This window comes from Polyodon spathula, chromosome 3 (assembly GCF_017654505.1).
Source record: "Polyodon spathula isolate WHYD16114869_AA chromosome 3, ASM1765450v1, whole genome shotgun sequence".
Lineage (NCBI taxonomy): Eukaryota > Metazoa > Chordata > Actinopteri > Acipenseriformes > Polyodontidae > Polyodon > Polyodon spathula.
This window is the reverse complement of record NC_054536.1, coordinates 63,545,526-63,572,630: the sequence shown is the minus strand read 5'-3', so window position 1 is coordinate 63,572,630 and position 27,105 is coordinate 63,545,526. Positions and strand designations below refer to the sequence as shown.

The 27,105-nt window shown below is 38.9% G+C and overlaps 1 protein-coding gene across 2 annotated transcripts; it reads left to right on the top strand.

Moving 5' to 3' along the window:
- The first annotated feature begins 11,281 nt into the window (after positions 1 to 11,281).
- Positions 11,282 to 26,636, top strand: LOC121313298 (zinc fingers and homeoboxes protein 1-like). 2 transcript variants are annotated; one of them, XM_041245684.1, is made up of 3 exons: positions 11,282 to 11,611; positions 18,662 to 21,731; positions 25,188 to 26,636. In XM_041245684.1, the coding sequence occupies exon 2, from the start codon at positions 18,820 to 18,822 to the stop codon at positions 21,718 to 21,720; it is 2,901 nt and encodes a 966-aa protein (XP_041101618.1). In that variant the 5' UTR covers positions 11,282 to 11,611; positions 18,662 to 18,819; the 3' UTR covers positions 21,721 to 21,731; positions 25,188 to 26,636. The 2 variants fall into 2 exon arrangements, with proteins under 2 accessions (XP_041101618.1, XP_041101619.1); XM_041245685.1 differs by lacking the exon at positions 25,188 to 26,636 and adding an exon at positions 22,437 to 22,675.
- The last annotated feature ends 469 nt before the right edge of the window (positions 26,637 to 27,105 follow it).

Sequence of the window (27,105 nt, the reverse complement as noted above, 5' to 3'; positions counted from 1 at the left end):
AGCCATGGAGGCACTTCAAAAGAAGGCCCATGATGTAGCCACACCTGTCGTGGAATGTGCGGCTACCCGCCCAGGTGGGGGTAAGCCAGCACCATTATACGCAGTCGAGATTGTGTCTGCAATCCAATGCGACAGTCACTGCTTCGAAAGGGGCGGTCCCAGGGTCTGCAAATCTTGTAGAAACTGCAAGATGACAGGCATGGGACAGGAGATTGGATCAAGACCATTAGTACGGTACCATTCTTGAAAGTATTTCCACTTCTAGGCATATAGTGACCTAGTGGAATGTGCCCTAGAATTCTGCAGAGTACCCACAACTGTGTCAGTGGTGCCTTTCAGGGGCCAGACCCATAACTGGAGCCTGCCCGGCTCCAGGTGCCAAAGTGTGATCTCTGCGAAGCGGGATCTCCCGGGGCAGGCCGTTCAATAGCTGGCACAGGGTTGAGAACCAGATTCTCCTGGGCCACCTGGTGGCCACTAGGAGAACTGACACCTTCTCTGACCGGACGTTTTTGAGAAAGACCAGGAGTAATGGCAGAGGCGGGAACGCGTAAAGGAGCGCTCTGGGCCATAGGTGGGCTAGGGCGTCGACGCCTAGTGGACTGCTGCAACATTGGAGGGAGTACCACAGGGGGCAGTGTGTCGTCTCCACCGAAGCAAAGAGATTGACCTGCACTTTCCCGAATCGTTCCCAAATGCGCTCCACCACCCGACAGCGGGGACAAGACAGGCCCAGCCCCATGGATTAAAAGCGCTCTCCCAAATAAGAAAGGGTGAAAAACACACACAATTCTTAACATTAATACTTACCGTACAGACGTACATACAGAATGAAGCAGCCTGACACGCGGAGCGAGCAGATGTTGACAGTAGAAAGAGAATAAAAAAGGCTACGAATTAAAGCTACTGATTCCGAAGAAAGCGGCAAAGCCGGCTTTCAGCACGAAGTGCAGGGGAACTAGTAGTAACTTACACAACGCTTTTTAAGAAGAAAAAAGGGCTCAATGCAACACAAAGAGATCTTTCCGTATGAATCTTAAGCGAAAAGAGGGTGAGGCTCCCCTGCGTGACAGTTATGTAACCTCGGTAGGCGGGACCAATGGGGGTCACAGAGGTTACATAACCGTTCAGTTTGCAAACGTGTTGTGTCTTGTCAGCCAGCTGAGAATTCTCAGGACTTGTTATTTTTTACATTTTAGAGATTTTGTTGGAGATATTTTTTTCGAGTCATCGCAGCATTCTGAGATTTCGATCTTTGATCTCTGAAAAAATCCTGAAATACGGTTACCTCTCGATACTGGCTGATGAGAGTAACGCTATTTGTGGCCCCCACTAGCCAAGCTAGTAGAAACAATCGGGGCAACCTTGACCCTACTGTTTGTAGATCAGTGCAATTGACCCCCTCAGCTTTTACAGTTGTGCCGATTTGCTTTGTGCTGGGCAAGGTTGCCCCAATGGTTGCTTGAAACTTGGCTTGTGTTTTTTATATCCACTTTAAATGGCTGGCCACTTTTGATAACTTGGAGGTTTTTTTTGTTTTGTTTCAGATGCGATACACAAGTTTGACAGACTTTTTTGTCTTTCATCTGTTCAGTCAACACGCGCCCAGCAGCCCCTTCCCCGCCTACTTGTCAACCCCACCATCTTAGGCAATCAGACCCCGGGTTCCGGCTTCATTTTTGACGCGCCAAAAGAAGTCCGTGAAATACAACCTGCAAAACCAAAAACTTCACTGCGCTGGTAATTCGAAAAGTGGTTCTGCCGCTTTACTAAACACATTACCAAGCGAGTAAAACTTGACTCATTTTGAATATATATATATATATATATATATATATATATATATATATATATATATATATATATAGTATATATATCGCTAAGATACCGGTCGGGGGAGTAACAGTTTTGCGATGACGTTTGTGGCACCAAAAAAAACTTTAACTTGGGGGGGGGGGGGAATAGAGCTTTATGCTCAGTAGACTAGAGGACAGCCTTTTTTAATTGAGTTATTATTGTAATTTATTTGATTAAGAGAAACTCGAGCCACCTGGTGATGTTACGCCACAGTGCTGGAGCAAATACAGCGTCCCAAAAAGCCCAGTGACCTAGACGCGACCTCGGTGTTTCTGTAGTTGCAGCATTCGCCGAAGAAGACATTCACTCGCTGTCGAAGTATAGCTTATTCAGTAGTATGGAAACTGTGAGTTGTCTTCAGTTTTTTCTTTTTTTTTTTTTTGTGGGTGTGCGTGCCTGTTTTAAAGCTTTTAGCTTTTGAGTCGATATGTTTTTTTTCACCTGGAAGGATTTGCAGTGAAGTTCTAAACCTCAAAGATAAATCAATGGGCTCGTTGAAACAAAAAATCCCAGTTCTTACATTTTTTTTTATCTTTTAGATGTGTATTCAGGTTTGGCGTTTGTAGTGTGGCGACAAATATTATAGGTTGCAAAGTAACAGCGATATGAGTCGGCGTGTGATAAATATTTATAACAGCAGTGAACATTCTACGCTGTAAGCTTCGTTCAATTTCAGCAACCTGAAGTTGGATGCTCAAATATTAGTTTATTATTAAAAAGTAAGGTATCTATTACGTTATTTTAATAAGGGTATATATGATTTAAGAAACTACAGGTGAAACTATTTAATTAAGCACTGTATGTAAAATATAAATACATTTTAAAAATAATTCAAAACAAAATAAGATGATAAAGCAGCAGTCTTGCTCATAAGTATTAAGACACTATGTTCAATATCTGGTATGTCCACCTTTAATAGGCATGCAGTAGTTAGTGAATATTGTGTTATCAATATTCTGTAATAATAGAATATTAGCTGATGTTCCTGATATATCTATGAGCCATATAAAGCTAGCCCCCAAGACAAAAAGACAGAAACTCTACTGAATTTGAGAAATGTATTTGTCAGAAAGCTACATCAGATAAACTTACAAGAGCCACAAAACTAGGAATCGATAGCCTTCTGTGTGCTGCAAAAATCAGACAGGACAATGTTTACATGTGTCTTATGAGGAGTTTAAGGATTTGGACACCCTAATGTCAAATTAACCTGTCTCCATTCACTACCACAGAACGTGCATACTGTCTTATAGAAGTAAAATAAACTTAACTTTTGTAAAGCCTTTAAATCCTGTCAGTATAGTTGAAGACAATGTCCATAGAGGTTCAGACAGCCGTATGCTGGTGGATACCTGGTGCATGAGGGTGATGACAACGTTGACTTAAATTATCATACCATTGATAGAAAAAATAAATTTCATTCAGTGGATCATGGTTTTTCAGTAACAACCAGGAAGCAGTCTATTGCTCAGATTGATTCTTTGTAAATTGGTATTAAGAGGGAGGGAAAGATTATTGTTACTTCCAGCTGAAAATTTATCTCTTTGAAGCTGAGAGCAAGGGGAGAATTATCATTGAGATAATGATGTTTTAGTTCTGGCAATTCATTACTTTCACCAGATGGAGTATATTAATGAATTCTGGATTGAAGCAGCAGTTGTGACAAGTACAACAGACCTGCATTGTTTTATTCCAGTCCATAAAATATGTGGATCTTCGTCTGTAGTATTTTGTAATATACTTATTGCTCTTCATTTTCGACCTGGATGTGACACAACATCTTTGATGTTTAAAACTGGGGGGGTTCAAAGTAATTCAAGAAATGCCCAGGCATGATTTAAAGATCTTCCATCGCTCAGGGCAGATGATCAGCTCGCAAAGTCACGGCTTTCATGTATGACCATAAAGATTAGGAAAGCAAAAACCATGAACATATTAACTGTGAGTTAATCTGTCAACAAAAAAAGTATACTGGCCTTGCAAACCTACCACTGTGTGAAGACAGTTTCAAACAGCATATTGGCAAACTAAAATTTGGATGGCATCCCATCTAGAGGGGTCTAGGTTGGCCAGGGTGTCCTCAGCTACCCCTGTAGTCTGGCCGGGCGCCTGCAGGCTTGCCTGTTAGCTACCCGGGAGCTGCGTTGTCCTCCTACTCTGTAGCTCCTGGATGGCTGCATGGTGAATCCGCAGTGTGTAAAATGGTCGGCAGACGGCACATGCTTCAGAGGACAGCATGTGTTCATCTTCACCGCTCCCGAGTCAGCACAGGGGTGGTAGCGGTGAGCTGAGCCTAAATAATAATTGATTTTCAATCTCAGAATTCAGGAAAAAAAAATACAACCTAAAGTGTTAGAATTCTAATTTTATTTTAATATTTACAGTGCTGAGAAAGTTTGTGAAACCCAATGATGATTATGTAAATTCCACAATTTTACCATGATAGCTGCCTTGAATCAAAACCAGTCTTTTCTTAAATATCCAGTAGAGTTTATATTAACCAATTCCATGTCTTTTGAAACAAAATGATGTATGAATTAGACAAACAATGAGTAATTAAGATTCAGGGTATGTGAAAAAGTGAACCCCTGGATTTATCAGCTCAGTTAAGGGGATAATAAGAATCAGGTGTTTAAATAATTAGGTGAGTTTGGGAGGCCCCACCCTATATAAAGATCAGAAAACTTTGAGAGTTTGGTCTTCACCATACAGGTTTGTGGAAACATGGTCTCTGAGAACCTCAGAAAAACAATTATTGATGCTCATCAGTCTAGAAAGGGTTGCAAGTTTGTAAGGATTTGGGGCTCCACCAATCCACTGTCAGACAGATGGCCTACAAATGGAGAAAGTTCAAGACCACAGTCACTCTACCCAGGAGTGGTCGTCCTACCAAAATCTGTCCAAGAACAAACCGGAAAATCATCAAGGAAGTTGCAAAGAACCCCAGAGTGTAACATCCAAGGATCTGCAGGTCACTGTCGCCTTGTCTAATGTGAGTGTTCATGACTCAACTAGCAGAAAAAGACTAAACAAGAATGGTGTTCATCGAAGGATAGCCAGGAGGAAACCACTGCTCTCTAAAAAGAACATTGCTGTCTGTCTGGAGTTCGCCAAAGAGCACATAGATGATCCACAAGAGTTCTGAAACAATGTTCTCTGGACAGACCAGTCAAAGGTAGAACTTTTTGTCCTCAATGAGAAACGTTATGTTTGGCGAAAACCAAATGCTGCATTCGAACAAAAGAACCGAACCGTTCAGCATGGTGGTGGGAGTGTGATGGTTTGGGGCTGCTTTGCTGCCTCAGGACCTGGACAGCTTTCCATCATTGACACAACCATGAATTCTGCATTGTATCAGAAGATTCTAGAGGAGAATGTCAGGCCGTCCATCCGTGAGCTGAAGCTGAACTGAAAGTAGGTCATGCAGCAAGACAATGATCCTAAACATACAAGTAGATCTACATAAGAATGGCTGCAGAAGAAGAAATTCTGCGTTTTTAGAATGGCCTAGTCAAAGTCCAGACCTAAACCCCATTGAAATGTTGTGGCAGGACCTGAAGCTAGCTGTCCGTACAAGGAAGCCCTCAAATGTTACCGACTTGAAGCAGTTCTGTAAGGAGGAATGGGCCAAAATTCCTCAAAACCGATGAGATACCGACCAACAGTTACAGGAAGTCATTGCTGCTCAAGGGGGTGCCACCAGTTACTGAGTCTAAAGGTTCACATACTTTTTCACACATGGATATTGAATGTTGAATTGTTTGTGGATCAATAAATGTTGAAAAAGTATCATGTTTCTGTGTCATTTGTTTAATCAGGTTATCTATTATTCGGACTTTGATTAAGATCTAATAATATTTTAGGTTTGAAATATGTGAAAATCTTAAACGTTTAAACGCTGCGCCACGAATATTCACTTCTCATTGGTCAGTTTCCCTAGTTACTGCATGCACATCGCCAGAATCGGAAAAATCTAAAAATCGGATCAGTGGAGGTTATATAATCAAAACTCTTAGCTATTTCGAATAATTTTCATATTGAGCCCCCCTCCATATGAAAATTATTAGAAATAGCCAATATAGAACACATATTTGAATAACTGTGTTAAACTTCTTTCTGTAAATAGGCCTGTCATGTGTTGTTGTTTTTATTCAGGATTGCAATGAGTCACAATCAGTCGTGTCTACACAGCTGGGTATATTCCTACAGATATAACACTATGTAACAAAATTTTTGTTGCTGGGTAGTAAGTGTTATTTCCTAATTGCTTATGCCTCAAAAGTATAGAAAATGGCTATTATTCCCCACAAACTTTGCTTTTGTGACCAGGACGGTGATATTTCAAAATATCACTATTTCCAATGGGAAAATGGGCAAATGTGTGTCTTTTCGTTCACATAGTCAGAAAAAAAACTACATATGAATCCAAATTAACTTGTATTTATATTAAAGTAATACAAAAATGACTACAAAAGATTTAGAAGTGAGTAGTTTTTCGAGATTTACGATTATACTGTTAATATAGTATAATCGTAAATCTCGAAAAACTACTTACGGGGAATAATAGCCATTTTCTATACTTTTGAGGCATAAGCAATTAGGAAATAACACTTACTACCCAGGAACAAAAAAAAAAAAAATTGTTACAGGGTGTAATCAAACTTTAAAGAGATTAAATAAAACTTGGACTTACTGTAAAATATAGTTGCTCTAAAATGGTAGAGAACCCTATTACAGATCTTGCAGGTAACCCTATGTAGCTTCCAGCATTTACAAGCCTTAAGACTGCAGCAAGCCACCTTTCACATTTTTTAGTTCTGTTCTTTAATGTACAGTACAGTGTCATCCACCTATTGTACTATAAGTCAGTGTGACAATAAGAAAAACTGGAGATGACTAGGGTGCAGTTCAGTTACATTCAGATTTATTTTGGGAGAAAGTGTAATCAAGTTTGTAACCAAAGACACCCCAAAAAATAAAACTGCCATTAATCTTTGTGTTCCACAATTCAATGCATTAGGTCAACAGGTCCAAATTTCTATGGAAAAAAGGATCATCTGCTTGTAAACAGCAACAGGCTCAGTAGGGTTTTTTTTCTTCCTCACTACTAAATTGAATTGCTAGTACAATTTGTATTTATCTTTTACAAATCTTGCATAATTGTTACATTATGCATTTTATTTACAGCTAAGTTAGCACTGTATACAAATGGTTTGATTTGGCATATGCTAGTAAACCATGTTTCCCCAGTGTTCCTGCTATGATGCACTGGGCATCAATTCTAACATTGTACCGTAAGCAAAACATCACATAAATAAATGTTTGTTCTATGTCATTGGTTACAGTAGTTCTCATATGGCGTTCTTGATTTACTGTGATCCACTTCATTTCATTATGTGTTTTTGTGGCATCTGTTGCTTTCATCTCCGCTGTATGTGTTACCAGAGCACGAGGGCATGGAATTTTGCACGCAACACATGCATGCCTCCTTGCCAAACTCGCCAAATTTGAAACACATCATAGATAACACACTTTGATGCATCCCTTTTCATCATCCTCAGATATGTAAATGGTTGTGTGTTATGCTTTGATAACTGGTATATGTATTCTGTTGTGAACCAGTTTATTGCAATAAAACTGGAGTGGGGTATAGAGTCCAGGCACTCGCAGATTTTGATGGCTGATAATTTGTGTTTGTGCAGTTTAATTCTTTTGTCATTTGGATTTGTTCTTTTTATACCAGTAGGTGTGTAATAGTCATGCATTCTTGTGTTTTCTGTTGGGTTTCTTAAAATCCATAACTGCATTAGTTTCTTTGCTGCTTTTGAGTCTGGGTGGCTTCATAGCTGTCATGTCACATTTCCTTTTTTTTTTTTAATTTAGAATCGCCAATTATTTTTCCTCCCCAATTTAGAAAGCTCAGTTATTTTTATATTTACCTGGCTTGCCACTGCCACCCCCGCGCTGACTCGGTAGAGACTAAGATGGACACGTGTCCTCTGAAACGTTAGCCGTCCGCTTCTTTTTTCATTCTGCGGGCCCGCCTTGCAGCCACCTCAGAACTGCAACATCGGAGGACCACCCGGCTCTGGGCAACTTACAGGCAGGCCTGCAGGTGCCCGACCAATCTATAGGGGTCGCTGGTGCGTGGTGAGCAGAGGACACCCTGGCCGACCTAAGCCCTACCCACCCGGGTGGCGCTCGGCCAGTTGTGCGCCGCCCCCTGGGAACTTCCTTCCACTGGAGGAATAGCCTGTATTTGAACCGGCAACCTCCAGGCTATAGGGCGCATCCTGCACTCCACACTGAGTGCCATTACCGGATGTGCCCGTAATATCACATTTCTAGTACTGTTTTTGTTCAAGTCTGATGTTTAAACACGGTGTTTTCCTTAAATATTCTGGATCTGTTTCTGAAAGCATATGGAGAGGTTTTCCAAGTGCAGCTTCCCACCAGTAATGAGAGGATGCATTTAATGCATTTTCCCAGCTTACTTTGTCGCTGCCAGACAAGACCACAAATATTTGAGATGTGTTTTGTGATTCACTTGGTTAATTGGTGTCCTCCAAAAAAGTGTACACTTTTACATACATATACTTTTCTTTTTTTACCTCTTCTCAACCTCTATTTTCATGATGCCTCTGAAGATGCTTTGTTTGTATTGACAGTTGAACAATACTATTTTCTGACCCTTCATGGGTCTAATAAAAACCACAAACACAAATGATCAAAATTAATAATATATTCAACACATAAAACATGAAATAGTATTCTAATCAAACTATTTGTTTTAAAGTTAACACCACACTTAAATAAATAAATAAAAAATAATCCTAAGAACAAGTGGGTTCACTTTAAAATAACTTGAGGGCCTTTTACATTGTTAGTGAAGGATTTGTTAATTAAGATTAAGATGCAGCTACATAAAATGTTGCATAAACTGTTTAATTTTTTTTTTAACATAAATTCAACTACAGTATAACTAGGGCTTCTGATTTAGAAGATCTATAGAGGGGTCGAAACCAGCTCTAGTCAGTAGAATCTACATGAGGAGACTAAGGCGACTAACAATCTCAATATACTCATAAATGTAGAATCTTACCGTAGTGATCAGTTTTTGCAGGCTAGAGACTCGATCCTGAATGTTTTCGCGGTGCAAAAGAGCCAAATTCCAGCACAAGGAGAGCACAAAGCGATCCTAGTGTTGTCTCAGTGAAGTGAGAGAAAATGGCCATATGCTACTGTGAGGATGTCCCTGTTCAGCAGGAGGTGGGAGGGACTTCCTCCTCACAGCAGGGCCCTGATAGGGCAGTTTTTTTATATGTGCTCAGTGATTGATGGGTCACAGGCTCTTCCCATTCGGTAATGGTTGTCATTCAACTTCAAAGGGAACAATAACAATGACAGCAGACTTACCACATAAGCAAACACCTTTAAATACCCACTGAAGACGCATTGTGAAAATAAATATAAACTTACCTAATGCGATGCCTGTGTTCGCCACCTTTTTTATATCTAGGCAATACTCTATTGTAGCTGCACGAAGGCAGTCATTAAAATATCTGCCACTGAGAGAAGTTTTGATTTGATAAACCCATTGATTTTTGAAAATGCACTCGCAGACCTAAGTTGTTCAAAAGCTGGTCAGCACCACCTTGTAACATTTAAAAACTTCAGAATATGTGTCACTTGGTACATAGGACATCCATAATTTGCCTATGGTTACCTCTTGGTGTTTAACTTTCAGAAGGTTGTTATGCTGCAATTCTATCAGTTCTTTTTAAGTTGGGTTTTAGTTTTTGTATACTTTCTGCAGCATTTGAAACTGCTTTGACATCTGCATTTAAAATTATTTATCGACAAGTGAAAGTACTTGTATCAGTGATGCTGGGTCAAGCAATGTTGTCATCTGTATTTGCTATTCACCCTGCCTCTATATCCAAACACTAAATTTAGCGCTGAAAGTGCCCACAAACAGGGAAAACTATAAAATACAGGCAGTGAGCAAGTCGAGATTCAAACAAAGACCATTCTGTCAAATTCTGTCCTGAACTGATTCTTCTTTTGAGAATCTTGTGTAAATGCCTTTGTATTGATTTAAAGTTATCAGTGATTTCTGTGGTTTTTAGTGCCTCTTCCTCTCTTGCATGGAACAGTCGTTCTAAATTGGAACAGCAGCATTATATTAACATGAAGAAATAAATTCTCTCTGCAATGACTCCTGATGTTCTTGTTGACCGTGACAAGTTAAAGGTATTGCCTGAGCACGTTCGAGTTCCACTGCCGATACTTGCGTTTTCCCAAGTACCTAGCTAACAATTTAACATTGTCACAACGTTGCATTGGCCCCAACCAACCCACAACCTTGCTACAACGTTGTGCCAATGTTGAGTGTTAGCAGGGCCCCTAGTAATGACTGCCCAATGATTAGTATATACTCTTCCAGTTTTAATTGTTTTTTTCTGTAATAACTGGAAGTTGTTAGATGGGGTATAACTTTTTTGGGAGAGATTATTACATTTGTGGTTTGTACACTAGCATTACTAATCTGCTATGATTGGTTAATACATAACAGCAGATAGGAGTTTATAACTGAGGCTTGTCTCTGAGGAAAAAAGGCCAAGGTTGCTGTTAGTATAGGAATATTGACTCTAAATAATTTTGTTTTAATTTTAGACAATAATTGTGTGTGTGTGTGTGTATATATATATATATATATATATATATATATATATATATATATATATATATATATATATAACTATATATTAATACAATTGTCTAAAATTAAAACAAATTTTAATTTTGTTTTACTAAATAAATAAATGACCTTGCCTCTGGAGGAGCCTCCTCGGAGGTGTGACGAGGACCCAGGTATTTAATTACCTGTGCTGGCTTGTATAACTTGCAGATTCAGGATCAATTCAACTCTGAAGATGCTCTTAGCTATGGTCATGTGTACGAAAGGGCTGTATAATGGTAGCAGTTGCCCATCTACAAATGTGCTTGGTGCAGTCACTAATTATAAATAAATAAAAATAAATAAATAATAATAATAATAAAATTGAGAGAGTGACTAAATGAATGCCATCTGTTAAACATGAAATATAGGATAATTGATTTAAATAATAAAATACATAAACATATGATCTTTAATTATGTCTGCCTAAATACTTTAAAAAGTTTAATCGGAAAGGACAATACAGTAACGTGTTAGGTGGTTGGGGAAGGAAAAAAACAAAACAAAAACAGTTTGTGCCAGGTGCCCTACAGCGACGGCTTTAGTGTAAACCTTTAATGTTCACAGCACAGTCGCACCAATAAATACCTATCACTTTACGGGGGGGGGGGGTCGCTTTCTGATGACGGCAGGGCGTGATTCGTTGCTGATGACGCAAGGCCGGATGAAAAAAAAAAAAAAAAACTACATTTAAAAATTAACAACTTAAACGCCATGGGGGTATTTATTTTTTTCACTATACATTAATCAAATAGATTTACCAAAACCGAAAAGCGGGGCAGGGCGCGTTTATGTAAAGTGTGTATAAATACTGCGTATGTAGAAAACGAACTGATTTTTTTTTTTGTTGTGCACCCTTTCTCTGCCTACTTGCGCTGCGACTGCTGCAGTCTAACTTGGACTCAACAGACGGCGAGGGAGGGAGCCAGCGAGCGCGGAACACACAGAGGGTGCAGCGCAGAGAAGGAGAGCCCACTACAGCGAATGGGGACTGTGGATTGAGTGCTCATGCTGGTACGTATCCAAGTGCTGAAATGTTGCTGTATGTCGCCCTGGAGAGAGGGCAGCCCATCAGTGCCGCCAGACACAGCCAGCACAAGGCGCAGTGAAGAGTGAAGGGTAGACCTTTTGTTTTAATCATGGATGAATGTCGCACAGTATTTTGAGACGGAAACAAATGAGCACTGGCCCCGATCATCTATGTCAGATCACTTGTTTTTATGTTTTTTGTTTTGTTTGTTGTAGAACCTGGACCACTCTTACCCTACCATTTTAAAATTGATTTAGTAGTTTATGATACTGTTACTAATGTTAATAGAAGCCAGGATTTTGATGTTAATAATAGTGTGCACTAATGAGTAAGCTTTAGTGTTTTGGTAGTAAGCAGGGTAGTAAGCTTTAGTGTTTTCTTCCAAGCTACAGTCGGTGCATAACAATTAGTAATTCACAGTGTACAGTCACTTTTAAAAATGCCTTTCTGTTTTATATTCCTATAGCAGGATTGTAATCCTGCTATATGAATTTTTTTCTGGTTAGGCTTTTCTTAGGACATTTGGGGAATTATATGTAGTGAGAATAGGGTGTTCCATTATGGTATTTCATGTGATCCATAACATGACATTTGTGTGCGTTGTTGATTTTAGTAAATCAATAAAATACTACAAAACTGCCTTTTTTATTTTGACCTTTTGGGTTGATGCTGCTGTGTGTGATTGTTTAATATAGGATATTGCTTTCTTCAAACATTTTTGTAGAAGGTTCACGAAATAACTCGCTTGAGGGTTTCCAGACTGGCAATTAGTTTAATAATATTCACTATACAGTACTTAAATATCTCAAAGGCAATGATGTGAACATGCATAATATAATTCTACAGTAGTGTGCAAATGTATTGTAACACCCAATTGCTTCTGTTTTAATTTGTTGTGCATATGAAGTTAAACCACTGTAACTAAAAATAGGCAAATTAGAGATTATCTAATTTTATAGATGCCTTTAGTAGGCCACACAAGCAATTTAAAATAATGAGAAAAGGAACACATAGCCACAAATGAAAAACTTTAGAAGTTGTTCAAGATGCCTAATTTGGCACTAAGTGGTCTAACTTTCTCACAGGTGCATATTGTTCAATATCACCGATTTAAGGACTAAAAATTGGAATTCTCACACCCAGACGGTTTTAATGCAGGTAGGTATATAAATGACAAATCTTGACATGTTAAAATAAATTTGCTCAGTACTATATGTATGTTTTGTTTGTTTTTTAATGTGTTTATGAAACAACTAAAGGTTGTTTCAGTTGTAGCCACAGCGTACGAATCTTTTTAATAGAGGAACCAGATTTCAGTGATAGTTGCCCACTTCTACAGTGTCTATTTTACGACATCCTCAGCCGTCACCCCTCCTCGAGTCAGGCATCAGTCCTCCTCAAGGTTTGTGGATTTTTTATTTATTTTTTTTTGTGGAGATTGAGGGCAGGGTTCTCCCCTGAAATTCTGTACAGCCGGGTGACAGAACATTATAACGGGGAGTACTTTTAACGGAAAAGTAAACTTGCCTTACTTAAATATATAATAAGGCAAATAATTTGTGTTGTCTTTCGTTGACTGTATCTGGTTGTGCTTTTTTGTTATACATTTTCTTTTTCATTACTGTTTTTTATTATGGTAAATTACCGTGCTTATGTAGGCACTGTAGGATTTGACTGGGGAAAGATAACGCAGGGTTATTGGAGTTTACCAAAAAAATACTTTTCACTTAATTTTTAGCTTAATTATTGAGCTTATTACTTAAATTAAGGGCATTTTGTTAGTGCATGTCTATTTTTGATTTTTGCTGTTCTACATTTTTTGAGTGCAAATGTTCATTTTAATGCAACAGTACGCGCACACGTTTGATCACCATCATAACTGTCACATGAAAGCGGAGTATAATAATCCAGCACCTCTGCATTTAAGCATTTGTATGTCAGCTGACAAGTGTTTCCCCAATATCTCAAGCACCTGAGTACATATTGTTACAATATCACAACAAAAGGAATATGCTTTTTTTATGTACGATATATCACCTTGCAGTACAATAATACGACAAATGGACTGAAAGATAATGCCCGAAAATAATCTTAATGTTTTGTTTTTTTTAATAAAGTAGCCAGTGCAAATATAGTATTAGGTGGTGGATTGCGCCGATCGCCGGCTTATTTTCACCCCCTGCATTGTCACTATTTTTGCTTTGAAAATAATTCGGTATGGTTTTTAGCAATCATTTAACGTTTTAGCCTCTCAGTCCTTCACACAGAAAACCCACCCCTTCAACTCTCTGACTGGTTACATGTTCAAGACGTAACCCAGCTGTCATGTGGTTCCAAGATGTTCCAATCAGTCCTTATTGTTAAAGGCACAGTAACATCTGCAAGACGGGCGGATCGGATTTTTTCAGATGGGCGGCGACCGCTACTTTGCCGGGCTGCCAGCCCAGCTGAAAAGGCCTTGGGAGAAGCCTGGAGGGGTTGGATGGAGTCGTCTGAATCGCCCAATCAAACAAGGGAAATGTATAGCTGATGTATGCCAAGTGTCAGATGAATAACTTCACCAGTTCCCAAGAAGATGATTTCGAAAGGTTTCTAAAATAATTATAAAAAGCGTCAGACAGCTGTATTGATTCGGTTCAAACTATTTTTTTTTTTTTTTTTTTTTTTTTTAAAAGTCAGTTGTAGTGATAGCGACAGGGAAGACGCTTGTGAAAGTTAGAGTTAGTCAAGTAAACCCTTTGTCAACTGAGGCCGTTTTAAATTAAGATGTAAATTGTACATCCAGCGGCCATAGTGTCGTCCATTTTCACCGGGCGATGCCTACCAACTTTGGAGTTTGTTGGTCAAACGACTTTTCAAATAAACACAGCTTGCTGTTAAGGGCACGTTTTGGTAAAATTTGTGGCAGCCATTTTGATAGTAAAATTTATCACAGCAACTTCTGCTTTGCAAACTTGAAGCGGGTTTGGTTGCTGATAACATAGCAAAGTTTCAGATCAGTCTTTTCACTGGCTCACAAGAACTGTTTTGAAAGGTTTTTCCGGGCAGTGTGGTGGAGTGTCCCGTCCCTTTATGTTTATTAGTGTTTTATGTAGTGTGTTAATGTTGGTGTTTATTTATAAAACACACAATGTAAATATGGATTACGAGCACAAGTGTTTAAAATGTATATTTGTATTTAGGCACAGCACTTCACGTGCAGGTAAAATATGTGTGCATTGGGAGTTGCACATTTATTAATTCACGTGCAGTTGTACCAAGACTCCAATTGAATGATTGATTAGCAATCGAGTCTCGGTACAGCTGCATAAAAGCTGCATGTTTTCACTCACTCTGGGTTTTGTGTTCAGAAGTGGAGAACGGGTGAGAGAGAGGAGAGTTGTGATTAAAATAGCAATTGCTACAGCGTGCTGGAAGTGCCAGCATGGTACTCGTTTGTTGGGCGCCCACGTCTGTTTTTGTCTGTCTGTTTGTTTGGCCAACGCGCTCTTTGTTTTGTGTGTCTTTTTTGTTTTGTTTAAATTTTTTGTGTATTTATTATTTAATAAATATACTGACCGCGATAGCGTCTCAGTTTTCATCTGCCAGTCACCCCTGCAAAGCCATCCTGTTCACAGGCTGTCATCTTGATTGACGCAGGAGAGCAATTTTTTTTGCATCTGAACTGTAATCTACACAGGATGATACCTGCAAGTTTCATGCTGATTGTTTACACTGCGTGTGAGCAGGAGCAGTTTGAAGTTGATGTAATAAGAAGAAAACAATAATAATTTAATAATTTAAAAAAAAAAAAAAAAAAAAAAAAAAAACATCAAAGCTGTTTTAAAAAAACAAACAAAAAAAGTTATGCCTGATGCCATAAGGTAAAAACGCATGGACCAATCAGCAGCTACACTCACATCTGTTTCATCCAATGGAAGCACTGAAAGTGTGTTTTTTTTGTTTTGTTTTTTTTGTTGTTGTTGTTTGTTTTTTTTTTTTTTTTTGCTCGTTTGATTAGGTGATTCAGACGACTCCATCCAACTCCTTGCTCTCCCCGATTTAAAAATAAATAAATAAAAATCGGAGGACTGACTTGGAAGGGTGACGACTGAGGATGTCCTAAAATGGACACAGTACACTTCTTCGTTAGTGATTTGTAGCTAACAAAATACATTTTCCACTCCATGCACATCCATTCACTATGCAGGTCTGAAATGTGTAGTTTTTTAAAGAAACCCACATTTAATTTATTTTTATTTTAAAGCATGATATCTGGTGCTACACAGGGTTAAATAACTGTTTGCAGGCCTCGCTTTCAGATAGTTTTGCCTTTTCTTGGTCATTTCACCTAGAGTGTAAAATTGTCCATAACACTCCAGGGCCATCTTTCCTATCAGAAATAACTCGCTTGAGGGTTTCCAGATTGGCAATTAGTTTAATAATATTTACTATACAGTACTTAAATATCTCAAAGGCAATGATGTGACCATGCATAATATAATTCTACAGTAGTGTGCAAATGTATTGTAACACCCAATTGCTTCTGTTTTGATTTGTTGTGCATATGAAGTTAAACCACTGTAACTAAAAATAGGCAAATTAGAGATTATCTAATTTTATAGATGCCTTTAGTAGGCCACACATGTAATTTAAAATAATGAGAAAAGGAACACATAGCCACAAATGAAAAACTTTAGAAGTTGTTCAAGATGCCTAATTTGGCACTAAGTGGTCTAACTTTCTCACAGGTGCATATTGTTCAATATCACCGATTTAAGGACTACAAATTGGAATTCTCACACCCAGACGGTTTTAATGCAGGTAGGTATATAAATGACAAATCTTGACATGTTAAAATAAATTTGCTCAGTACTATATGTATGTTTTGTTTGTTTTTTAATGTGTTTATGAAACAACTAAAGGTTGTTTCAGTTGTAGCCACAGCGTACAAATCTTTTTAATAGAGGAACCAGATTTCGGTGATAGTTGCCCACTTCTACAGTGTCTATTTTAGGACATCCTCAGTCGTCACCCCTCCTCGAGTCAGGCATCAGTCCTCCTCAAGGTTTGTGGGGTTTTTTTTTTTTGGTTTTTTTTTTTGTGGAGAGTGAGGGTAGGGTTCTCCCCTGAAATTCTGTACAGCCGGGTGACAGAACATTATAACGGGGAGTACTTTTAACAGAAAAGTAAACTTGCCTTACTTAAATATATAATAAGGCAAATAATTTGTGTTGTCTTTCGTTGACTGTATCTGGTTGTGCTTTTTTGTTATACATTTTCTTTTTCATTACTGTTTTTTATTATGGTAAATTACCATGCTTATGTAGGCACTGTAGGATTTGACTGGGGAAAGATAACGCAGGGTTATTGGAGTTTTGCCTTTTCTTGGTCATTTCACCTAGTGTAAAATTGTCCATATCACTCCAGGGCCACCTTGCCTATCAGTAACCAACCAGCTGCTTCCCCTGTTGACTAATATGTGCTTAGCCAGTAACATACCTTGACCCAGAAGACACGGCTGACATGAGGTGACCTGGGAAATGCAAGTGTAACTGATTTGCTGCAAGTAAAACATGGAAACTGAAAACGTTTAACCTAGTATCGGATCTAAAAATGAAACATGTTTGCCAGGTGTTTCTTTCAAAACTGCACAGTTGTACATTAGCAAATTGAAGTGCAAAACCAATAAAATGCATGGAATTATTTTTTCAGCTACAACCACTTTTAATTTACATTTTTATGGACATGTGAAAGTGTTTAGCAAACCCAAATTCTGAGCCCTATTTAGGCATAGAGAATGCACAATGATTGCACCCTAACATGCTTTCAAGTTCTTCTACCTAGTAAGTAAGTAAGTCAAAGGAAACTTTTGTAAACTGTGACCTCTTTTTTTATCTCAGATACCATTTAAGCAAGTAACTTATTTTTTTGCATGGTTGAAAAAACCCTACATGTTAAATCAGTCTGCTGTTTTTATACCAGTACCCAAGAAATGACTAACTCGCATTTTAAACGTGAGTTTGGCATTTCTTGTAGTGTACACTATGCCCCTGGGATTCTTAGTTTTTATGCAGAAACTCCCAGTTCTCCTGGCCATTGCTTAACACTTTTAAATACCTCCATAAAAAAATGAAATTATTGGAAACTGTGATGGGCTATATATTTTCTCTCACAATTTAATGTATAGGCTAGTGATATTTTCATGTCATCCTCAGTGTGAAATTTCCAAAGTCAAACCAATACAGAAAGACACACGAAGGTGATAGGGAAAGGTATTCAAACAGGGTCGCCTACTGTACTCTCATATATATAAAAACTTAGTTGAATGTCATCCTGCTAGAAATAAATCATGAAGTACCTGTGAACTTAAAGGAGACTCATTCAGTTCATAGTGCTGCAATAGGATTGCTTAATTGTTTTTGGTGTTCAAATAAATGCAGTATGGCAATTTGAAACCACTAAGTTGATTTGTTTTGTTGAATTTCAAATAAACATATTTGAGTATTCAGCTCAAATGGTAGTCCAGTGACTGGAAAGGGGAGTAAAATTTGGGGGGTCATTGATTCTTCTTTTGTAATTATGCTGGATGAATGGCAGGCTGTGTTACATTAAAATACTGAATAAATACTAAGGGACACAAATTAGTACTTTTTAGAGGTTCTTTGCTGTATACTCATATTTACACACATAGAGAATGTTGCTAGCCAATCCGATTTCATGCTGTTTGTCTTACAAATGTCTTTCTAGCTTTTGGCAAACATTTCCCTTTTAGAAAGAGATGGGTAGTAGACACTTTTTAAAAAGGATGTATGAACTGGAAAAGGATCCCAATGCTTTTGTGTTGCATTAGGAAGCTTCATTATTGTATCCATACTGAAAACAAATGGAGAGCATTAAAAAATGTAATGTTGTATTTACCAGTGTCAGAAGTACTTGATCAATTGAGAAAAGGGTTGAGAGAAATACTGTCTGTTTGTTTTTTAACCCCTGGTTAAACCTGGCTTCTCCACTATAACATTTGACTCTCTCTTTTTTTATTTTTTTATTTACAGGTAAAGGTGCACTACGATGCTGTAGTCATGAATCTTTTGATATTAGTTGAACAACTTAAGTGAACAGCAGTGAACTGAACAAGTGAAACGCAAAGGAGACTGCAGAAAACAGATTCAAATTCAGATTATATTGCCTGATCTCCGTTAGTGCTATTAAAATGGCAAGCAAGAGAAAATCCACAACACCATGTATGGTCCTCCCAATGCAGACGGAGGAGCAGTATCCAGATGTGGACATGGAGGAAAGGCTTGAGGTACCAAATGATGTTCCTGTTGAGAATCCGGTTGCTCTTGCTGCAGAAAGTGTATCCAGTGATGAGGACATGCCTGAAACTGATAATTTATTAGACACAGATTCAAAAAGGATTGAAGGAGGCTACGAGTGTAAATACTGCAGCTTTCAGACGACCGATCTCAACATGTTTACATTTCATGTTGATTCTGAGCATCCAAATGTGGTTTTGAACTCCTCTTATGTCTGTGTGGAGTGTAACTTTTTAACTAAGAGATACGATGCCCTCTCGGACCACAACCTGCGCTACCACAACAAGGATGACAATTTCATGCTGACAATGGTGAAACGCAACAACCAGACTGTCTTTGAGCAGACGGTTAGTGACCTCACCTTTGACGGCAATTTTGTGCAGCAGGAGAACGAGGAGAGCGAAGATGCAATGGCAGTGGGAATTCCGTTCAGCAAAACCCCAATCATGAAAATGAAGAATAAAGCCGAGCCTAAGAGGATAGCTGTGACACCTAAAGCTGCTGATGACCATGAAGTCCACAAAGAAAGTGAAAGTGAGCAAGAGCCTAAAAAGATGCCGGCTGTCGATATGCCAGTTATCGATATACCTGCTGCAGTTATGCCGGCTCTTGATCCGCCAGCTATTATGCCCACTCTTGATGTGCCAGCTGTTCTTATGACAGCTGTCAATACGCCAGCTGTTAAGCCCACTGTCGATACACCAGCTGTGAATACGCCCAGTCCAGCTGAAATGCCAGCACTACCGGCTCCAGTGGAACCTGCAAAGCCAAGCGTTGTCATCAACCCACCGCCACAGAATTTAAACAAGACAATAATTGGTTCTGCCACAGTTCTTCCTGCAGGGTTGGCCCAGGTTCTATCTGCTCTGCAGAACCAACAAAGTTCCAAAACTCAAGTCTTGATCCCTGTCAGCAGCATTCCAACCTACAATGGCTCTATGGACAACAACGCTGTGCTGGTTAACACTTACAACAAATTCCCTTACCCAACACTATCTGAGATTGTGGGGCTGTCATTCCAGACCAAGTACACAGAGGAGCAGATAAAGATCTGGTTTTCTGCCCAGCGCCTTAAGCATGGAGTCAGCTGGACGCCAGAGGAGGTGGATGAGGCCAGGAGAAAGCATTTCAATGGCACAGTGCACACCATGCCACAGACCATCACAGTCATTCCAGCACACCTCTCGGCTGCCAGAAATGGTCTCCAGCCCATCCTTCAGACCTGCCAAATAGTGGGCCAACCAGGCCTTGTTCTGACACAAGTTGGTGGTGCAAACCCTATGCCAGTAACCACCCCAATCACTCTGACTGTCGCGAATGTCAACAATCAAGTACAGCTGCCAAAACCTGCCACCCAGGTGACCCCAGCCTTTGTGGAAACCAAACGTGCTCCCACTGTCCAACCTCCTCCACTGACTCCTCAGGAAAACTCTGCCCTGGGCCCTGACTTCTTCGGTTTACGTCCAAAAAAGTCTAAGGAGCAGCTAGCCGAGATGAAGGCCAGCTACTTGAAGCAACAGCACCCCAGCGACGGGGAAATCGCCCGGCTCATGAGATTGACAAGACTCACAAAGGGGGAGATTAAGAAGTGGTTCAGTGACACAAGGTACAACCAGCGCAATTCAAAGAACAACCATCTTATTGCCTCCAGTGAACACAACAACAACAACAACAACAACAACAACAACAACAGCAGCAGCAGCAGCAGCACCACCACCATAGTGATTGACTCAAGCGACGAAACTACAGGGTCCCCAACGTTGGGTCCTGTCAGGGAGCCACGTAAACAGTCTTGGAATACTTTCCCTGACTTTACCCTACAGAAGTTCAAGGAAAAGACGGCCGAGCAGCTTCAGGTGCTGGAGGAAAGTTTTCAGAAGAGCATCACACCCACAGACGATGAACTAAATAGGCTGAGATCAGAGACCAAGCTAACCAGACGAGAGATTGATGCCTGGTTCACAGAAAAGAGAAAGACACCAGAATCGGGAGAAACAAAACACGATGGGAAGGAGAGTGAAATGGCCAAAGTTACTGTCGCTATCAAAACGGAGACACAGACTCCGTCTTCCAGTGGCAAAGCCAAGTCTGGCAGGGACAAGATTGGCAAGAAGACCCCAGAGCAACTGCACATTCTAAAGAGTGCATTTGTGCGTACCCAGTGGCCCTCGTCGGAGGAGTATCAAAAGCTCTCAGAAGAAAGTGGCCTTCCCAGGGCCTACATTGTTAGTTGGTTTGGGGACACGAGATATGCTTGGAAAAATGGCAACTTGAAGTGGTATTATTACTACCAGAGCGGCAACATCAGCGCTATTAACGGGAGTGGGTACAGGAGGAGAGGAAGAGGAAGATCTAAAGGCAGGGGGCGCGGAAGGCCCAGAGGAAGACCAAGGGCTACGAAGCGTTCAGCTAGCTGGAGTAGGTCCCCTGCGGTGATGAAGTTCAAAACGGGAAAAGACATCCTCAAAGAGTATTATTTGAAGCATACATTTCTAAATGAACAAGACCTGGACGAACTGGTTTCAAAGTCTAACATGGGCTACGAGCAGGTCCGGGACTGGTTCGCAGAGATTCGGAGGCGAGAGGACATGGGTGCAGATCTATTTGATGACAGTGGGGAAAATGAGGAGCCAGAGGAGGAATCGCAGGAAGAAAACCAAGTGGCAGTTGGTGGAGGAGAAAGTCATGGTGCTGGGGGGGGTTTAGATGACGATGACGACGATGAAACAGATGATAGTGACACTTGGGAGCCTCCACGACATGTCAGACGAAGGCTGTCCAGGTCAGATGATTAGCATGTAACCAGGTGAGTCCCCCACACGGGCTAGCTACAGTACAATCAGCTAGTACATAAGGATTATAATTTCCCACAGCGCTGGGTATTCTGGGAAACAGGGATGTCCCCATACCTCGCTTTCATATTTACAGTAGCACCAAAAAGTATTAGTTATTTTTAATATAAGTATCTTGCAGTGCAATATGCTTCCTTGTGTTGAAAGCAGACATTTATCAAGCGGAAGCTTTATGAATTTGATGTTGCTACATGCCATCTTGTTGCAGTATGCTATATTTTTATAGGTCATTACATTCCCTTTTTTGGGAATCTAGGCCATGATCACCTACTTTTTTCATGAGTTCTGATTGAACACAGCTGTTTTCAGTAAAAGGGTGTTTGGTTTCCACCTCCTTTCGCCTTTTTATTTTTAGCTTATTAACAGCGTACATATCATTAAGGCTACGATTTTGGCACAGTCATTTTTAGTACATTTCATGGCCAAGTTTCAGCAAAAAACAAATTCACATAGTTTGTTACATCAACAGACACAAGCTTTTAAATAGTACACCAAAACCAATAATATAAAGACTGTTGCTTTTGACTACTGACAAGTTTAAATGTTCCTGTAGAGTGTACAACTTAGTTTTCCACTGTTCTGAAACGGCATGTTGTAAAGAAAGCCTCTGTGTCAGTAAACTTCTGTTCTCTGATGCATTTGTTCTTCTGTCTTTACAGAAAACGCTCACTCACCATTTTTGGATAGCTGTCTTTCCTACTGCAGATTCAGCTTGTGGCTTCCATTTTATGTAAAGCTCTTTCAATATGTTTGTCGCCGGCTTACTTTCTTTGTTTGTACTCAACAAGAACATTACATGCGGTACAAAACATCATGCCCCCACTTTCATAATACAGTGCTCCCTCGCTATAACGCGGGTCTCGTGACACGCATAATATGAGCGTTATAACCAAAGAGCGTTATAAATGGGGGAGGGGATGGGGGGGGGCACCGCAGGACACAACACACATCTGACTAAAATACTAAATAAAATAACTCCCTCTCTATAATGCACATCTAGTGAAGCAAAAATGTAACTTTCTGTGAATTAACCATGCATAAAGCACCATAATCAACGCTATATTTTTTCAAAAAAGCAAAACAAAACAGTAACATTCCCACTCGTGGATCATTTTTAATTAGCAGTTTTTAAACTATAAATAGCCTGCTAAACAGCGGTCTGGAGTTCAGTTCGAAGCGACAGACAAGCAAATCAAGTGTGAGAAGGAGAGAGGGTCCGGCGAGGGGAAGAGGGAATGCGCTCGCTCCAGGTTCGGCTGCTGAAGTGAAGCTGAAGCGTCTCGTCTCCCGGAGAAAGCTGCAGATCCTCTTGCAGCAAAAAAAGTAAATACATTAGGAAAGATAACCACGTAATAGGCCTAATAATTATTTAGTTATAAAACTAATGCTGAATAAGATGTCTGTGCTATAAAGTGCCAGCGCAGCTTTTCTTCAGTTCAGGTACTGTATCAAAAGGGAGTGACAAACGGAAGTTAGACTGGGAAGTTGTTTACAGTTTGCACAACACCGGTACTGTATACTGTAGAAATATTGCATGAATCACTTGTATAGGGAATTGGGGGACATGCTGTAGGAGCGTTATATCCTAGCCACTCATTTACATGCTTGCTCGCTCAACTACAAATCTCATTCACTGACATACATAGCTGCAGGTAAATGCTGATTGCATACACAACCAAACTATTTTACAGATACTCGCAGATTTTTATTTTCAGTCATGATGTATTGCATTTTTGATAGAAATAAAGGAAGCGCCTGATCAAATGTTCGTACATCCATTTTCAAGATTTCATAGACTTTATTCAAATTCACGATTTCCATGACAATTGTTCAAGGCACTATGGCACTATGACTTCAAGGCACTGTACACCAGTGCTTTATAAAATAATGTTATAAGTAATTATCATTTGAAAATGATAAGCATGAGTACTGTGATTTAAATACATACAGAGCAGACAAAAACAGTGATTTAAACCATAAAAAGAAACATCAATTGTGGGTTGTTACAGTAAGGGAATTATTGCCTAATGTCAGTCACTTCTGTCACTAAAGGGCCATTTGTTTCCATATATACAGCAGCTGTTGTATTGAACCCTTCAAGAAAACCAGAATTTTGTATAGTCATGTTATTAAACATGTTGTGCTTGAGCTGCCAGTTATTTTGATGAAAGGTAGAATTACTATGGTGTACTGTTAATTCTTATCCACTTGTCAGTCGTCTTCCTTGTTTTTATTACATCATTGAAACTTATTTATAAAAAATGTAGTTTAGTTAGTACTGCAAAATACCCATTGTTGTCAATATTACTATGTTGTACAGTAATCTGTTCAGGTAAAAATATATACACTGTAATCATTTGTACTGAAGTGCCAACATACATATAAATACTTCTCAATTCCAGTAAATAACTATGAAAAAAAAGTAAAGAACTAGAAATGCTATTTAATTAGAATTTGAAATGTAATTACCTCAAGGGAATCCTAGACTATACATATATAAAAACTTGGCAATCCATTCTGGATATTGGAATTGCATGTGTCAATGAATGTTGGTGAGCCACAACTTTTTGAAAGAAGTAAGTTTAAGGATTTTATAAAAACATGCGAGACAAAATTAGAAAATAGATCATGTGAGTGACACATGGATAAGAGAAAACATATGTAAAAGCTTTGAAATATATATTAAAACATTTATATATATATATATATATATATATATATATATATATATATATATATATATATATATATATATATATATATATATAAAAATGTAAAAATTTATATATAAGACGTCAGTTTATCCAAGGTGACTTTGTATGAGGAGGCATTGCATGGTTACAATGCAAGCAGTATATTTAAATACAGTATAGTTTACATTAGGTGTAAGTAATACTACTAAAATACGATCTGAAACAAGTTAGGATAACAACAGGTTGTATCTACAATGACATATAGTAGTGCAATAGATCAGTAATGTGGTGGGGCTAGGGAAGAGAAGGAGCAGGCACGGCAGGAGGAAGAGCGGAGGGGAGGCATGACCAGTCAGCCTGTAGAGGAGCAGCAGAGGGCGTGTAGGGAGACATGAGGGTTTGGAGGTAGGAGGGGGCAGTGTGGTTAAGGTAGCGGTAGGCATGAACAAGGGTCTTGACTTGAATGTGAGCAGAGATAGGTAGCCAGTGGGTAAAGCTCAGCAATCTCTTACCAGTACATTTCACAGCTTTCACAGTGAATCGTGATCACATTAATGAGGTCAAAGATTATGTTGTTCTGGTAATCCGGATGAGTTCTGGTTGAACGCCAGTATTTGATATTTTACAAGGCTGTATCTGTGGTCCCTGGTAGACAGTTAACATTGGCGATTAAGTCAACACTGACTCTATTTTGTTTGTTTTTTTTTTTCCCTCCAGATGCCAGGTTCACCATGTTTTATTTATACCGAAGGACAGACATGAAGGCTGCTGATGTTTATTTACAAAGACCAGACCTTCAATTAGTTTGGGTAGCAGAGAATCACTGTTAACCCTAGAAGTGTGTTGTGGGGTTTTTTTTGTTTGTTTGTTTGTTTGTTTTTTTATATAAATGTTCCTTTACAAATCAAGAGATCTACGTTGCCAAAGTTACACTGCTGCAGTCGTCCGAGTTTCCTGTGCTGTGTACAGAATGCTGAAGGTTTTATTTTGTCAATTGATGAGCGAGTTTAGTCGCAGAGAATTTTTTTTTTTTTTTTTTAAAGATTGTGACCACTAGTTTGTTATTCTTTTTGTCAAAATAAATGAATTAAATAGTCGCTTTTTAATGCTGTAGGGTGGGTAGGCCAGCCCCCTGCGTTCTCTGTGTGATTAAGCTTATAGCTTTGCGTGACCAAAAGTTTTACAATGTAAACATTTCTTAAAATATTAAACCAATTTGTGTGCTATTCCGAAGGCTCTGTTAACCCAGTGAGTGATGTTCACAAATCTTTGTTTAATGTATTAAATACAGTTGGCATGATACTGTGTTAGGCTGTAATCTAGAACAGATTCATGATTTTAATTTTTGAAGTTTGTGAATAAGGCTCAGTCTCCATTGTAATAGCATTATTTTTTTGCTCCATCTTCTTATTGGGTGGGGTTTGGTTTCACTGACTTGCAATAAGTGCATTGCTTTAGACTGTACAATCTTAATACACTTTAAATCCTAATTTATTAATTATTAATTACTTGATTGACTTCTAGGACAAGAATGGCACATTTATCAACTAAATAAATGTCCTCAAATACGGTATAATACAAACTATTTTTTGTAAGGACAGGCTGTATTTGGGAGGAGACACCTTTTAAACAATCTAGAACTAAAATATAAATATTGAAAGCTGGTAGAAGTTTAAAAAAAAAAAAATAGGTAATTTTTATTATTTTGTGAAGTAGGGGGGTACTGCAAGGGGTTAATAGAGCATTGTATGTTGCATGATGCTATAATGCAATTTGTAGGGGTTTTTTAAGTTTAATACTGGTGGTTCTAAATGTTGTCTTTTTAATCTTGCAGGGACGCTGTAGTCTTTGCTTTTTTTCCCAATAAAAGTCAAAGTTTTGTATTCTGTTATACTTTACCTGTTTTTCATATTGCTGTCTTGAACATAGTGGATAGTGTTTAGAGTGCAGCACTTCTCTTCACATCAGAGGTCAGAGCACTATAATATGCACTGTAATCACTGAACCATTTAATTTCTAGCTGTGGTCCAGTTAGAATTTACAGTTGTTTCTAAACATATTTATTTTGTGGTTCATGTACTGTATGAATTAAATCAACTGTTTTACAGCAATAACTGTATAATTATAACAATTAAACAGTTGCTGTACTTTTTTTTATCCATGTTACCTTTTGTGCTCTTAACTTTTTTTGTCCTTGCCAGTGTGTTAATTGTGATTCTGAATGTTAAGTGGACAAACAATCTTTGGCAAACCAAAACAATGGACAGCAGTTAACAATGAATACAGCAAGGTCATGGCTAGTAAGTAAAATGTGGTAACTCAAAGGTACTTATGACTACGGTGGCCCAGAAGTGAAAAGAGGTAGTAAATATACAGAGAAGTAGCTGCAACCAGGGCCACGAAACAGGTTGTGACATCAAAACAACTGCAGCCACATCATTTTAAAAAGCTGTTTTGTTTTTGTTTTTTTTTCTCCAGTAAAACAAAGTTCAGGTGAATGCCTATTTTTAAATATTTTCTTTGCAATTAAGTGCCGCTGTCTCGTAAATAAGGTGATATTCACCAAAAAAAAGGTAATTTATGTGACATAAAATTGAACTTCCAGCTCAAGTGTACTTCCAGCAGGTACTTTCTA

Excerpts from the sequence above, each read along its gene's own strand:
- LOC121313298 (XM_041245684.1), top strand. The coding sequence starts at position 18,820 with ATGGCAAGCAAGAGAAAATCCACAACACCATGTATGGTCCTCCCAATG.